Source organism: Myotis davidii, unplaced genomic scaffold (assembly GCF_000327345.1).
Source record: "Myotis davidii unplaced genomic scaffold, ASM32734v1 scaffold461, whole genome shotgun sequence".
Taxonomy (NCBI): Eukaryota; Metazoa; Chordata; class Mammalia; order Chiroptera; family Vespertilionidae; genus Myotis; species Myotis davidii.
In genome coordinates, this window is record NW_006295825.1 from 3,563,411 (window position 1) to 3,579,747 (window position 16,337).

Below are 16,337 nucleotides of genomic sequence, written 5' to 3' on the forward strand. Positions count from 1 at the left end.
ACTGTCAGTGGCAGGGGGCTTCTTCCTGCTTTCCCTTTCGCCTCCCTGCATTGTGCCTACATATGCAAATTAACTGCCATCTTGTTGGCAGTTAACTGCCAATCTTAGTTGGCAGTTAATTTGCATATAGCCCTGATTAGCCAATGAAAAGGGTAGCGTCGTACGCCAATTACCATTTTTCTCTTTTATTAGTGTAGATAAAGACTAATGGCAAATTATATAGTTACTAAACAGAAAACAGTTTATTTTCACATCAAAAAATCTATTTTCTGCCCTGGGTGGTTTGGCTCAGTGGATAGAGCATCTGCCTATGGACCAAGGGGTCCTATGTTTGATTCTGGTCTAGGGCACATGCCCAGGTTGTGGGCTTGATCCCCAGTAGGGGGGTGCAGGAGGCAGCCAATAGATGATTCTCTCTCATTGTTGATGTTTCTCTCTCTCGCTCTCTCTCTCCCCCTCTCCCTTCTTCTCTGAAATCAATAAAAATATATTTTAAAAAAACAATATGTTCCCCCCTGTACTAGATAGACTTTAGCTTGAATCCTATAAACTTGACAAATGAATATTCATGTTTTACTTTCCCCTGAAGAATTGCAAAATCCCCAAACACACTCACCATGGCTCCTCTATAGTATGCTGTCGTGATGGTTCGAAATCTTTCCTGACCTGCTGTGTCCCTAAAATTTTAAACAAAGGAGAGAGCAATTTTAAAAGACTTCACCAGCAACACTGAGGAGAGATCATTCTGGTCTGCTCACAAATGCAGTGGTTTCAGGGGAGGGGAATAAGATACAAAGGGAGCCTGTGTGTGTCTGTGAGCTGGAGGCGGTGGTGGCCACGGGAGCCTGTCAAGAGCTCACAATGACTTGTGCGAAAAACTTGGACATTGATGATAAAAGCAGCAACAGGGAAATCCATGGTCTGCTAGGAACCGGCATGCTGAACTAGTCAAATACATATTGGGGGAGAACAGAATAGTTCCAAATTCTTGGACTCCTAGAGGTAGTTACAATCGTTTTAATAAATGCCTAATGATTATGGCATTTTGCTCTCTTGAGCGAAAGTCTGATTTCTGTACAAAGAAAGCAACTGGGCTGGACTTATTACTGTGTAAGTTCTGCTTAGCCAACCACACTAAATTGGGTCTCCTCGAGAACTTTCTCAGCAATGGAACCCGTAATTAAACGGGAACCTGGGTTTAACACATAATGGTTGACAATGTTTCCAAAGACTTTCCAATATGAACAACACTGCAAAGTTACATGAGCTTTCATATATTCTTGCTTTTTAGCTGATGGCGTACCATTAGAATACATTCTAAAAATCACAAATGTTTCCAATTACATTTATTGAAGTAAGTCCCTGTAAAGCAGATCAAATTTACTTGATATCTGGGAAAATCAATATTCCTAAATTTGCTACTTACCAGCAGAACTAATTCACTCCCTGTGCTACTAAGACAAACTAAATTGTACAATTTAACTGTAGGGAAGAAAGAGGCACTTGTGAAAATATACTAGAAATCTAATGCATACCAAACCAAAACAAGAGATGAAGGCCCAAGGGAAATATAATAAATTAAAAACATTAATAAATCCCTTAATAATAAATCTCTTAATATTTATGTAAACCTTAGAAGATAGTCTCAGATGATGCCCACCACAGCCCAGTGTGTGTTATTATCAGCATCCTATTCTGCAATAGAGGAAATAAGCTGGGGTGGGCTGTGGTCCCAATTCTGCCACTAACCAGCTCATACCCTTGAATGAGACTCAAGCCACCTACATCTTGGCTGTTTAGTGCAGGGCCAGGCCTTCCCTCAGTCATCTTACCCAACCCTTCTGTCACTGATCAGGATTAGCTATACAAGGCACTTATTTGGCACACGGCAAAGAAGTCATGGGGAAAATACAAGCCAAGCACCTTTAAGCAGACCAACATATTATTGATTCTAACACACTACTTGATTTAGAAACCGCTCTGCAGTGAGGCTGGAGGGGAAACCCTTCCATATTAAGTGCAGGCTGTGAAGACTAGATAGAGACCACTTGCTGCTGAGAGTACCCATAAGCAGTGCCCTGCTGTTATATTAAACTCTAATTAGCTGATCCCCCACAGGCGCCTAGAAACACTCCCTATTGTTATGATCAGGACATAAGCACAGAATCAAAAATTCTCTTTACTGTCTCCCTAAAACATTGTTTTATATCTTTAAAATATTTGGCTTCTTACTAAATACCAATAGATGAAAAGGGTAGCCTGTGGTAACCTTCACAATGTTTTCCAGTGACAGATACTGGGAATGACTATGCTAATACATAAAACTGACACGATGCTCCGGGAGGTTTGGATTGTCCTCAGAGCTTTATCACTAACCACTCTAAATCCTAGTTTCCTCCTTCGTAAAAGAGGTGCTAGTATATTTCAATACAATGTCCTCATTCTATTCCCATCCTGAGATTCAAGGAAGAAAATCAGCCTAAAAAATAAGTTCATATATATTACTTTACTATTTTACCCTGTATAGTCTGTGGAGCTCTCAATTTCTAAGCTATGTCTGCTACTGTCATCATCACACATTACACCAGTACACATCAAAAACCTTTCCCAAGGCTCCAATTCTACATGGCTCACCATGGAAGGCCCTGCACTGAAAGAAATTAAACCAGCTTATAGGAGGTTAAAAAAATAAATCTATAAGTTTCAGAGTTCGAGTAAAAAATACTCAACCTGGCAATCTAGAAGAACCATATTTATTCACCCCAGTTTGGCAGATGCTTCAGGAATGAACCAGTCAGATTTGGGTGGTCTTAAAGAGATCTTTGCCTTGCATATTGCAACATGAGAGATGAGAAGTATGACTTTTTTCTCCCTATTGCTAGTCTAGTGGTCCTCTTTTTTTTTTTTTTAATGAGAAGACATATACAAGTAAATGATAAAATATCAGAGCTGGAGGGGAACTCAGATATCATCCATTTAATTAATCAGTTTACAAATGAAGAAAAGTAGGCTCTAAGAAGGGAAGCAACTGGCTCCACGTCCTCAATTTAGAGGTAGTCCTGGCAAGAACCTAGATCTGCACTTCCTGTTTAGGGTTCCTACCACTTGACTACTAAGCCTTATCTGATTTCACAGCTGCAACAACTACAGTGAAAAAGTAACATACACTCTAGAATTTAGTTTCCTCCCCGATAAAATTAGCATTTGGGAAGAATGAGCTCTCAGATCTCTTCTGGCTGTGAGTTGGTGAGGATACCATTCCTTACCTGCCCACTCTTGGTGGAGAGACCTGTGAATACTTACCCATTTCCCCTTGATTCTGACAAAGAAAAGATGTTTCAGCTACCACAGGATAGCTCTAACTTATCACAATGCACATTTAATTCCCACATTCAATTCCTAAGTAGAAACTCTTACGTATATATATATATATATATTTACTTACCATATCTGAAGCTTAATTTTCTTTCCATCAAGTTCTATCGTTCTGATTTTAAAATCAATTCCTGCCAGAAAAAGAAAGACATGCTAAATTTCTTCAAATGTAATCCAAGTCTTATTAGAAAAAGAACAAAGATTTCTATTGAAAAAAAAAAGTTCTCCAACGCCCTGGAAAATGTGAACACAGAAGAGGGTGTGAATGGTATGTCTGCTTTGAATCCAGGCTGAAGAAAGGAATTACTCTGCAAAGAATTCCTACACATGTTAAATGCAATGTTTTATATGTGTCATTACTTTGACATAAATGGATGACATCCCTCAAAGTTACATAAGTTGGATAGATTGAGAACATGCCATATTTTCTACTTCCTGAAATACATATGAACAATGTTTCCTATCCCTCACCCCCCTATGCTTGGTCTGTCCCTAAAGACAGCCATGGGACCTCTTCACAATGTCTTCCTCATCTCCTCCTCTAGTTGTTTCTTTAGAATCTGCAACTGGCTAAGCAAAAAGCAAAACAAAAACCCCAAAACAAACAAACAAACAAACAAAAACCCTGTCTATTTGAGGGCAGGGATGGGAAAGCCTGTATATTTATTTTATACAGTTAAGTATTTTACATACATTTTAATAAATGTTCCCTGCATCTTACTGGCTAGAGCTGAAATAACTAAAATAGTTTTAGCCCTGGCTGCACTTTAGAATTACTTGGGAAACTTTAAAAGTTAACAACAAAAACCCCTTATAACTAGCCTGCTCCCTTCCCCAAATTCTGAGATTCTGACTTAAATGGCCAAGGGTAAGTCTGTGCACTAGTAATTATCAAAGCTCTCTAGGTAATTAATTCTAATATGAAGCCAAACTTAGAAAGCACTCAACTGAGCCTGCCAGGTAGCACGAGAGAGTCATTTGGGGCTCAGGTGGTCACTCCAAGTTCAACCCTTCCCTCACCTATTTCTTCCCCACTATAGGGCTCAATACTTATTTAGCAGTTTCAACTACAAGAACCACAAAGTCCTGGACAATTATCAGCATGCTCTGCCAGGAACAAGCTGCCACTCTTTCTCTAATGGGACCTGTTAGTGAATACAACTCGGTTGTAGTTTGCTAAATCTTCATCATCTGGCTACTCCAGCTTTATTTTAAAATTTTCTATTCTTTTGCATTCTATACAGAACCCTGGGAAGTGGTTTATAAGACATTTAAAAAACACACATGTCAATTATGTATCCTCTAAATTGACTTAAGCATTAACTGTAGTTATCTATGGGGTGGGGAGAGCCTTCAAGGGCTATGCTACACAACGTTTCCGTATACCAACATTGAGAACACCCCAAAAGGCCGCTTGCCAGCTCCAGCTTCATAGAATACCTAGGCTTAAACCAAGTGCGTTTTCCCCTTCTTCTTTGTGTGGCACTTTCCCCCGGGGACCCTTTTTAGGTGCTTTTGTGGATCTTGAAGTAGACAACTATCACACCCAGCTAATCTAGTAGGGCAACATCTCAATATTCGTTCCCTCACTAATAACCACCGCTACTGTTAGCGAGGACGATCTGAGACCCAGTATCCCAGGTTATCTGGCTCATGTTTCCTCCAGGTACCTCACTACTGCAGGGTCAGCAGCGGCAGGGGCAGCACTTAGCAAAACCGCATAGATATTATTGTTAGCATCACACAGATTTTACTGTGGTCCTCACTCATTTACGATTTAATACGCACTGATTTTTATTGTGATTTATCTTTTTACACATCTCTGAGTCCAGTGTAACAAAGACCCTCTGGGAATTCTCAGCTATCCTTTATGGTTTTTTGGTCCAGACATTAAGAACAGTGCCCACCAGGTGTTCAATTAATGTTTCTTGATATTAACATTTAAAAAATTCATAATTTTCCAAACTCATAGAAACAGAAAATAGGATGACAGTTCCCCCGGGGATGGAGAGAGGAGGAAAAGGGAGTAGTTCTTTAGTGGGCATACTGCTTTAGGATTTGCAAAAGATGAAAACTCTCTAAAGACTTGTTTGACAACAATGTGACCATATTTACTGAACTGTACACATACAAATATGGTTAAGATGATAAATTGTGTGTGTGTGTGTGTGTGTGTTTAAACCATAATAAAAAAAGAAGAAAAATCCATGACTTTTAAAATGTAGACTGTATAGCTGGAAAATTAACTTTCTCAATTGGAAGGCTACTATCCAACATTCCATCATTTAATAGTTCATTCACAGTTTACATAAGAGATGATGTATATCAAATGCCTGTCCATATGAATACTTTCCTTATTCTGGCTCATTGAGATTGTAACTCCTGTTCTTCCAATGTTGTTTTTGCCTGTAGTTGGGAGTCATGGGCAACTTTTCCACCTTCATTCAACAAAGCCATTTTGAAGCTCCCTTAAAGTCTCAGTTACTCTCATTCATTTAAAACATTTAGGAAACTTTCTACTGACCTAGCCTTTTGTTTTTTGTATTTGTTAGAAGGATTACCTTTCTGTTATCTGAGGAGGTTTTACCATTATCTGGGAAACTTAACCATCTTTTCACTATTCAGCTGTTTTCAATGTTTGTAAGAGTTGTGAACTGGTATTTAGCTTTTGTTTATTGCGCCTGTCGGGAGCCAGTTGATAGACAAATGCTGTAGAGCACAGTCAAATTAACACAACTTGAATTTCACTAAAAATGGAAAATGTTGTTTGTATTATTATTGAAAAGCACAGAACCTGGGAGTTAAAAGACCCAGGCTGTCTGTTAGGGCCTGTCATTAACAACTTTTCCGAGGATGATTAATTGCTCTGAATTTCTATATCCTCCTCATCCTTAAAAAAGATGGAGAGGATCTAACAGGTAAATTAGATAACGTGTCTGACTGTGCCGTGGGGACTCTGAAACTCCATATAAATGTAAGATATTACAGATTCTATTATCCTGCAGATCGTGTCACATCACACAAGGATTATAATAGCTTCCCAGGACCCTGTGCCCACCTCTCTCCCTGGTCTCATTCCCCTGCCCACCACCGTGAGAATAACATTCAGCAATCCCTGAGGTAATGCCACCTCACTACTTAAGGGGCTGTGGATCCAACTTCCAGCTCCCTCAGTCTGGCAACACAGCCTCTTCCACTGGATACACTGCTCTCCCTTAGGCCTCTGTTCCTCGCAGGGGCTTGCACCTGTCCTCCCCTCTGCGTGTGCGTGGCCACCTCACTGGGCAGCCTTCTCTGAGGATGCCTCTCCACCCATGCAGTTCTTCTCCCCCTCCCTCCTTCCTCAGCTGTCTACTCAGCCATGTCCATCGCTTCTCCCAGGCCTGCCTTTGGCCAGTAATTCAATCGGTGTTATCTGGCTTATTAACATATTGCTCTGAATTGGTCTCACATCAAGCAAGAGCTCGATCCTCTCTGCCAGTCAGGCTGCACACAGGAACATGTACACGGCAGATACTAAGTGAAAGGTTAAATATGCTTACAACATCGCATAAAGGTTAAATGCTGCTACGTGTGGAGAGAGCTAGGAAAACCATGGAAGTCCAATGTGTTCTTCGTTCACTACAGTAACAGGAGGACTGATGCTGAGACATCTTATTACGGTAAAAAAATGAAGATCTTTATATTGCACTTAATTCGACAACAATATCAGTAGAATATATAGATTAATAATCACTTTACTTTTTAAAGGAAAAATAACTTTCTGAGGCTACTCCAAGATTAAAAAAATAACCACTCATAAGAATAATAAGACAATTATATCAAATAGGATGCTTTCTGCTGCAACAGAAACCGCAAATCAAACTATCTTAAGGTAATTTGTTGACTCATATAACAAGCCCAGTGGTGAGCTGGGGTTTGGAGATGGCTCGGTCCAGTAGTTTCGGCTCATTTCTCTGCATCTCCTTTGGCTCTACCCTCTTGGGAGGATCAGTTGCATCCTCTGACTGATAGCAATTCCTGACCACAACAGCAATACCGAGAAGAAAAGAGATCATCTTCCTGTGTCTCTTTCTTAAAAGTGAAGAACTGTTTCCCCAAAGCCTCCAGCGACCTTTCCTTCAAGTCTCATTGTTGGATTTATAACCAGATTTATAACCACGGGCATGTCATGTTCTGGGGACTAAGGCTGAGTTCCTGAGCCAATCACTGCCTAGTCAGTTAGCAAGATTCAATTAATCAAAACCTATCCTAAATTTAGATTAATCAAGTCCCGTTCCCCAGAGCTGGGTCACTCCTCCAGATCCACAGGCTACTAAAATTAGGAGAGCAGAAAAGCTTTTGAATCAATCATAATATCTGTTAGACTAATACTCAAATCTATCTAACTAATACACCATATTCATAGCCATATGAAACAGACAAATCATAATAGCTATCCCTACTACCCTACCATGAATGTCATTAAATTTCGTGATAACTAGAGCACTTCTTGGAAGGTAATTTCGCCTAGTCTTCAGCCACCAAGCAGGAAATATGAAGATAAAAAAAGGACAATGGGCAACCCAAATAGCGAAGACGACATCTCTGTGGTTAAACTGTGATCACCCCCAGGAGAGTCCTTGAGCCCACAGTCCCAAAGGCCTGGCTTGTGCTCCAGCCCCAAATGATTAGACTGCAAAGGAGGGGCTGTCATATCAACAGCAGCAAGAGCTACATTACAGCCTATCCTGCAGTAAGAGAGTGCCTTTTTTTCCATTTTTTTTTTCATTTAAAAGGACTATATAACTCAAAAAACATAGCTTTGAAGGGCATTACATTTTGGGTCAAAATGCCCTTCCGTTCTTGATCGCCTTTTAGAAAGCATCACTGTCTTTTGGCAGCATATCATACAATAATTCATGTTCAAAATCATGACCTTGAGTCATCCCAACTCATGAACAATCCATGAGCCACCAGGCTACATGCAGCCTTCCCAGCTAGCACACAGCCCCACATCTACATGCAGGAGACAAGACTCCAACGTTGCTTCCATGTTTCTTGAATGTGCCCTATTGTTAATTTTTTTATGGCTGAAAGCAGCTGTGCCAGTTTTCTCATTGATATTTATCTAGTCAATAAAATAGGAAATACAAATTATAAGAAAACATTCTCAAGGGACTCAAAGGCTCATTTTGAGTTAAACACACACACACACACACACACACACACACAGATTTTTACTTTTTATGAACCCATTGTACATACTATACCAGTGATGGTGAACCTTTTGAGCTCGGCATGTCAGCATTTTGGAAAACCCTAACTTAACTCTGGTGTCATGTCACATATAGAAATTTGTTGATATTTGCAACCATAGTAAAACAAAGATTTATATTTTTGATATTTATTTTATATATTTAAATGCCATTTAACAAAGAAAAATCAACCAAAAAAATGAGTTCACGTGTCACCTCTGACATGTGTGTCATAGGTTCATCATCACTGTACTATACACTATAAGGAGGGAGGGAAGCAAATGTGAAAGAAATCCCAGATTTCTAGACCTTTTAGAAAGCACCTTAGAACCCTGGCCAGGTAGTTCAGTTGGTCTGAGCACCGTGCCCATACACCAAGGTTGTGGGTTCAATCCCAGGTCAGGGCATATACAAGAATCAGCCAATGAAAGAATAAACAAGTGAAACAACAAATCTCTCTCCTTCTCTCTTTTTCCTCTCTCCCTCCCTCTCTCTCCAAAATCAGTACAAAAAAAGTACCTTAGAAATTGTTGAGTCCAGTCTTCTCTTCGTACTGAGGCCTAAGAGACATGGCAACTTACCAGATTCACAAAGACCAATTCAAAAAAGGATTAAAAGTGAAGTTTGGCATTTAAAGATCAGGTCTTCCCAAACAGACATGTATAAAAATATCCATGTCTCCTGAGGAGGCTTCCTCTTTAAGGGTCACAACAAAACCTTAGCAACAACGGAAATGTCCACAGTAGGAGAATACCTTGGTATACAAGGGAATATTCATGAGCAGTGAACAATAGCCACATCTATCAACATGGATGAATCTAAAAACAAGGGTAAGTGAAAAGAGCAACTGCAGAAATTTACATAGTCAAACCATTTCTGTAAATTTTCAGAAATTCCCGAACCACCCTGGCTGGTGTGGCTCAGTTGATTGAGCTTCTTCCTGTGCACCTAAAGGTCACTGGTTCGATTCCCAGTCAGGACACATACCCAGGTTGCCGATTTGTTCCCTGGTCGGAGTGCATTCAGGAGGCAGCTGATCGATGTTTCTCTTTAACATCAATGTTTCTCTCTTTTTCTTCCCCTCTCCCTTCCTCTCTAAACCAATAAAAACGTATTTGAATAGATACCCATACCAATAGTATGTATCATTTTTATATATACCCAGGTGTAATTTAAATATAAAAACATGCATGAGAATGATTATCAACAAAATCCAGATAACTGTTACCTTTGGAGAGAAATGGAAGAGGAGGGATTAGGGAGGCACTTCAACTCTGTAAGTAATTGTTTCTAAAACTACATGGTGGTACATGGATGTGGAAGTGTTTTATATTATGCATACTTGGAATTGTTCATAATTTTTAAAAAGCAATGATTACTTATCTAGAAAAATGAGATATGGAGGCACTCATTCACTCCTGGTAGTAGAAAAATCAAACCAAATTTTAGAGATGAAAGGCACCTTCTAGATTTAGTGGGGAGGCAGAGCAGGCACTACCTCCTACCTATGCTCCATTTAAAGAGGGCCTGTGATCAAGAGCAAGACTGGATCAAATTCAGAAAATGAGGGGGCAGAGCAGGGGCTGGTGCTAGAGCAAGGAGTGCTGGCTACTCAGATTTTAAGCAGGGGCTCAGGGCCATTTCCTTCCGTGCCTGGAGGAATAGGAGCTTCCATTTGGGCCAAGGGCAACAGGAAGAAGACACATTTGGTCACTGCTGGGAGTGGCACTCTGGTTGGGGAACAAAGGAGTTCTGATTTTTCATTCCAAAGGCTGGAAGGAGGGAGCCAGGACAAGAGAGTGGGGGAGGGGCCTCTGCCCTGCCCCTCTGAGGAGAAAATAAAGTGGGACTTGAGGCCATTCACAGGAACAAGAGCTGGCAGAGACCTGGCAGTGAGGCCTAGTGAAGGATATGAAGTCAGCACTTATGAAAAGACAGCTTATCAGATATGTCTCAGAACCTGTGGTGCAACTGGAGGGAGGGCTTGACCAGCAGAACAGAGGGAAAGAAACTTTGAACCAGACTCAGCCCCACAGCTAACAGACCTAACAGGGAAAAGGAACTTGGAATGACCAGTATTGGGCCACCTTTTATTCCACAAATTAGATATAATTTAACATGGAAAGGGAACAGATTCACAAAATTATTTTTCACTAAAGTCAAATTAGCCAACAGATATTAATAATCTAGCCTTTTCTGTCCAGGAGAATAGGGAGGTTTCCCCTGGGTTTGTGAATGAATGAAAGGATACCATTGCTGCAGTGTGGGAAAAAGTAGGAAGGACTTTTCCTGGCCTTAAGACTAACTCTCTGGGGCCAGCCAGTTGTCCTGACCTTCAGCATAAGCTGTGACTTGCTGCATTTGTGCCCTGTGGGTGGTGCAGCACACACACAGCTGTCTCCTGCCTGTGTACCTGCTGGGCTTACTCCAAGGAAAGTCTGCTGTGTGGCCCAGAAAAATCAGGGGTGGAGAAACAGCAGGGACCTTCAACTGAGGATTTAAACACCTCGCTCCCACTGAAATTCTTTTAAAAATCCAATTTGGATGCAGTCAGGAGAGACACAAAAAAAGACTTCAGATTTCTGGGATATTTAGCCTCCCAGTGAATGGCAACAATGCAAGATTCCAATGCTGGGTTTAACGTCAACAAAGAAAAAACCTGGGTTATCAATCCCCTTTGACCTACATTAAGAAGCAGAAATTTAACACTGCACTTTTACAATTAAAACATGTACTTTGTTTCAAAAGGACATTTGGAAACAACATCTGTGACCCCAGGCTATCAAAATGTGGGTTATGTGGTCTTTCTATTTACATTTCAGAGATATCCCAGAAACAGAAAAAAGTTTCCTAAATATTAAAATCCACTTTAAGAAATGGTATGTTCACTTCCTTACTTAGATTTTTATTTATTAACTAGAGGCCCAGTGCATGGATTTGTGGGGTCCCTCGGCCTCGCCTGTGCCCTTTTGCAATCCAGGACCCCTCGGTGGCTGTCAGACTGCAGTTTTGGCCCAATCCCTGCAGGACAGGCCGAGGGACCCCACCGGTGCATGAATCCGTGCACCGGGCCTCTAGTATGCATATAAGATCTTTGGTTAATCTCTCCCTGCCCTGTCCCCTCCCCACTTCCCTCTGAGATTTCATCAGTCTGTTCCATGTTTCCATGCCTGTGCATTGAGCATCTGCCCCCTGGTAGTCAGTGCTCGTCATAACTACCAGTTGAACAGTCAAATGGTCACTTAGGCATATATATGTGCCTAGTGCCCGACCCGGGGCAGTGCCCCAACCCCCGGATCTGCCGTGTGCTCGACTCGGGGCGCAACCCCTGGATCGGCCCTGCTGTGTGCACGACCTGGGGCGGCGGGGCAGGCACTGAGGGATCGGGTGTGCCATCTGCCACCCGGGGAGCAGACCTAAGCCAGCAGATGGTTATCTCCGGAGGGGTCCCAGACTGTGAGAGGGCACAAGTGGGGCTGAGGGGTACCCCCTCCCTCGCCAGTGCACAAATTTTTGTGCACCGAGCATCTAGTGTGTGTGTGTGTGTGTGTGTGTGTGTATAATATATAGACGATGAAGATACAATGTAGATGGATTCTGCCATTTTTGAAACTTCGACACCCACATTTTGCTTATGCTTTTTTGTATGGACTTTTAAACTGGAGATTAACAAAATTTTAGAGTAGCTGACTTTATGATAATTGGCTAAAATCTCTAATTAGAAAAACAGATTCTTGAAATAAGAAAAAAATATGAGTCATAGATTGAAGTTTTAAAATACTTTTTTTTCCCAAAATAAATTAAGGTCTTGGAGAAAGTATGCAAATTTAGAAATAAAGGTAAGAATGTTACTTAGGTTGAAAAAAAAGGAGTTCAAGACATTGCTCTTCGGCAAATACATTTTTTAAGTTCATAAAAGCATATTTTTGCCAAGGACCGATTTTGTGGCATAAAGTTAGAACCATTTAATTTTTGTTTTATTTATATTCAAATTTACAATCTATTTTTTGTTTGTTTGGAAATTAGAAAGTCTAAAGTTTAGAAGGGAAAACACTTTAAAAGTACGTTTAGAAGACACTTTAACAACAGTTTGAAATGATCACTGGCAGCCAAATATGTTAGTTTTGTTAAATCCAACATAGGATAGGGGGATTTTTTTTTAAAAGTGGACTAACAAGTGGTCTTTAAATATAACTTGTCCTTAAAAAAGACACCTGACTTTTTAATAAAGAAGACAGAAGACTAGAATTTTTCAGATTTCTTTGGCTCTTCCATTCTGTGACTAAGAAGTGATATGCTAAGCCCCATTTATGGTGTAAATCAAGTGACACATATTACCACTTCGTGCTGAAAAAGCTGCACATCTTGACACTCTTAGAACACTCTAATTGTTACTGAACTAAATTCAACTCTTGGCATACTATCTAATAATGATGGGATATGCAAATTGACTGTAACTTCACAACAAAGATGGCGGCACCCACAGCCAATAAGGAGGGAATATGCAAATTGACATGACAAGGTGAGAGGTGGAAAGGCGGCTCCAGGCCAGAGCGAAGGTGGTGCAGGCAGCCAGGGGAAGGAAGGCCTATTCTTGCACGAATCTTCGTGCATCAGGCCTCTAGTTCTTCATAAGATAACTGTACCTATAAAATCTAATCACACTAACAAAAGATAACAAACTCAAACTAATTCAGAAAATTAGGAAGGACTTACTAATTTTTAGTTGAGCCATAAACATATGCATGACAGATACAAAAATAGTACAGTTAAAAATAGTTTTAAGTAATGCCTCTATTTGAGAGTCTCCAAGGTTTTAAAGATTTAAATATAAAGATTTAATTAACCCTTTAAATCTCTTTGGTAAAATAAAAGGGCAAGAACTACTAAAATATAACTATGTTTTGAATCACAAATGAAAGGTCTCTAAAATGCTGGAACTACCAAAATATCGAGAGAAAAACAGAAATAGCAAAGGAAATGTAATAACACAGCTATAATCTTAGGAAGCATTGAGAATTTTTAATCTGATTAAGGAGCCAGCAGAGATTACCCAGGATTCAGCTCCCCATCTGAGAATGGGCAAATGAATGCATGACAAGTCTCTTTTGCAAACCTTGCACTTTCAAAAGGAAATGTGCTTTAAGTGTTACTCAATCTGGAAGTAGCAATGTGCTTGAAGTTGTCAAAATGTAGATTCTAAATGTTCTCAAAGAAAGGATGTTTACCATCAATGAAATCTTTTCATAAAGAGCCTAATTTATTAACTAAACTTTCTTGAAGAATAAAAATTCAGAATGCCGCTCTAACCGGTTTGGCTCAGTGGATGGAGCGTTGGCCTGCGGACTAGGGGTCCCAGGTTCAATTCCAGTCAAGAGCATGTACCTTGGTTGCGGGCATATACCCAGTGGGGAGTGTGCAGGAGGCAGCTGATCGATGTTTCTCTCTCATTGATGTTTCTAACTCTCTGTCCCTCTCCCTTCCTCTCTGTAAAGAATCAATAAAATATATTTTTTAAAAAATTCAGAATGCCTCTGAGATTTCCATCTCTTTCCTGTTATTAATTCATGAGCATCTCAAGAACCAAACTGCTCCTAAATGGGACCACATGCATCTCCTCTGCTCCACCAACTGTTTCTGAAAAGGTGTACCTTTACAGCAGGCAAATCCCTCCAGTATGAGTCACTACCACCTTCCTAAACCTGGAATTTCCTTGTTTGTACTTTGACAACTCAGGGTCAAAGTATACTGTTTCAGTTAAGGGTGAAGGGAATATTGTGGTTATTCAAAAGATTACGATAAAAAGGCAAATCTCTGAATTTGCATACTATTGTTATGGGAAAACCATACTGCCAAATCACTGAAACTATCCCCGGAAAAAATTACAACCACATTCCAATGATGTTGCACCAAAAATGCAGTGAAACTGATCTGCTAGATCCTTCCAAGTATGACCATGTATCATGTTTTCCATTCATTTGGAGGTAAGTGAAAACTAAAAAAGAAGAGAAAATTATAAAGTAATAGAACTAAGTAACAATACTACATGGGGCAACTAACTAAAAACAAGTGATATATATATATATATATATTTCCCCCTTTGAGAATGAGTTCTTAAAAGAGAAAAAACAAAAAAGATTGTTACCAATGTAAAATATATATGGGTTTTCCCAGAACAAAAGTTTAAAGTTAGCAACCAGGGCTGAAACAAACTCTGGCTACAATCTTATTATTTTCCAGGAAAATTTCCAGATCACTTCTTTAGAAAGATTTCAGCTTATAGTGGTGCAAAATGTAAAATTTAGCAATTTTCCTCACTCAGTTAATACAAATCAACTTTTTTGGGGGTGGGATGGGGTGTCTGCACCAAATTACTTGAGGCTGAAGCAAAGAATCATCTAGTCAGACTCTCCTGCAATACCCACCTCACCTCTTCCCATCCTACCCTCCTTCTGACTTGTCTAGAGAAAAGGAAAATCATCAGAGATAATAAAACAGTGTAACTGCAGAGTCACAGTGCTCAGAATCTAGTTAGCGGAAAGGCTTTTCTTGATCAGCAGCAACATCAATGCCACGAAAGTGTAGTAAAAGCAAGCAGCGCATACAGCTCACTGCAGCCAGGGTGGCAGATGGATAATGATAATAAGCGACTGCCAAAGAGGAGGGCTAACGCAAACAGATGGAGTATATGCAAGTCAAAGAATGAGACAAAAATCAACAGAAATGACACTGATTACAGTTTTTCCCAATCAAAAATGAGAAATGTCTACCTATGATAACATCGTCCTCATTTGTAAACACATTTCCCTGTAATACAAAAGCTTAAAGTTGACAACACTCTATAACCTTCATGTATACAGTTAACACTTCTACAAGCCAATTATGCGTCTCGCATATATATAGTAATCCAACTCTAAATATTTAAGACATTTTTCTAACTTTATAGGGTGATAAAAAAATTCCACCGCCTAACTACTTCCTTGACTTGCCTTGTAAAACAGAATACAATGTTACAACTGGGCTGGGAAACCCAAGAGTTTCTCTAACCTATGTTTCAGACTTACAGATGTCATCCCGACTAATGAAGGAGCTGGAGCACTTCATATTTTCTTTCGTCCCCATTGTCCCCTAGCTAACTGCCACTTTCAATACACAAAGGATGAGTAATAATTATATTCAAAGCATAAAATGAGTGGGTTGTCAAAATATGCTATAGTGGACTTCACATTCGACCATTATTCGCCCTAATTTTAAATCCCAGTGTTTGTGGGGGTTGGGGAAGAAGAAAACCTAAACAATATTGACAAAAGACTGTTTTTAAAAAAGCCATCCTGATACTGGAAAATCAGCCAGTGCCGCACAGAATAATTTCTCCAAAATTGAGCAAAAAATATTTCAAGTTATATTTTATCAGCTTGTTTTTATAAAATCAAGTTCAAAGTGTAACATACTATCCAGGTCTGTCCCCTGCCTCCTATTCACTCCCAACACCAAGATAGAGGCCTCAGGTGTTAAAGCAAGAAACTTAACTGCAGTTTCTACTAACCAGCCCTCAATCTTGGATAGGAAAATTATTCACCTTATGTTTCCCTTTACCCACTTCTTTCAAGACATACAGTTCTTTTCTTTTTGTTTTTGTTTTTAACTCTCCTCTGCGGATATGTTTATTGATTTTAGAAAGGGATGGATGGAAAGACACAGGGAGAGGGAGAGGGGGGAGGGGGA

The 16,337-nt window shown here is 40.0% G+C and overlaps 1 protein-coding gene across 1 annotated transcript in view; it reads right to left on the reverse strand.

The window, feature by feature from the left end:
* Positions 1-16,337, reverse strand: part of RAB8B (RAB8B, member RAS oncogene family) — a 61,218-nt gene that overhangs the window by 14,749 nt on the left and 30,132 nt on the right. The window contains exons 2-3 of the mRNA XM_006770807.2: positions 3,446-3,506; positions 617-677 (exon numbers count right to left, since the gene is read on the reverse strand). Of these exons, the coding sequence (XP_006770870.1) occupies positions 617-677; positions 3,446-3,506 (122 nt within the window). The remainder of the gene's footprint in view (positions 1-616; positions 678-3,445; positions 3,507-16,337) is intronic.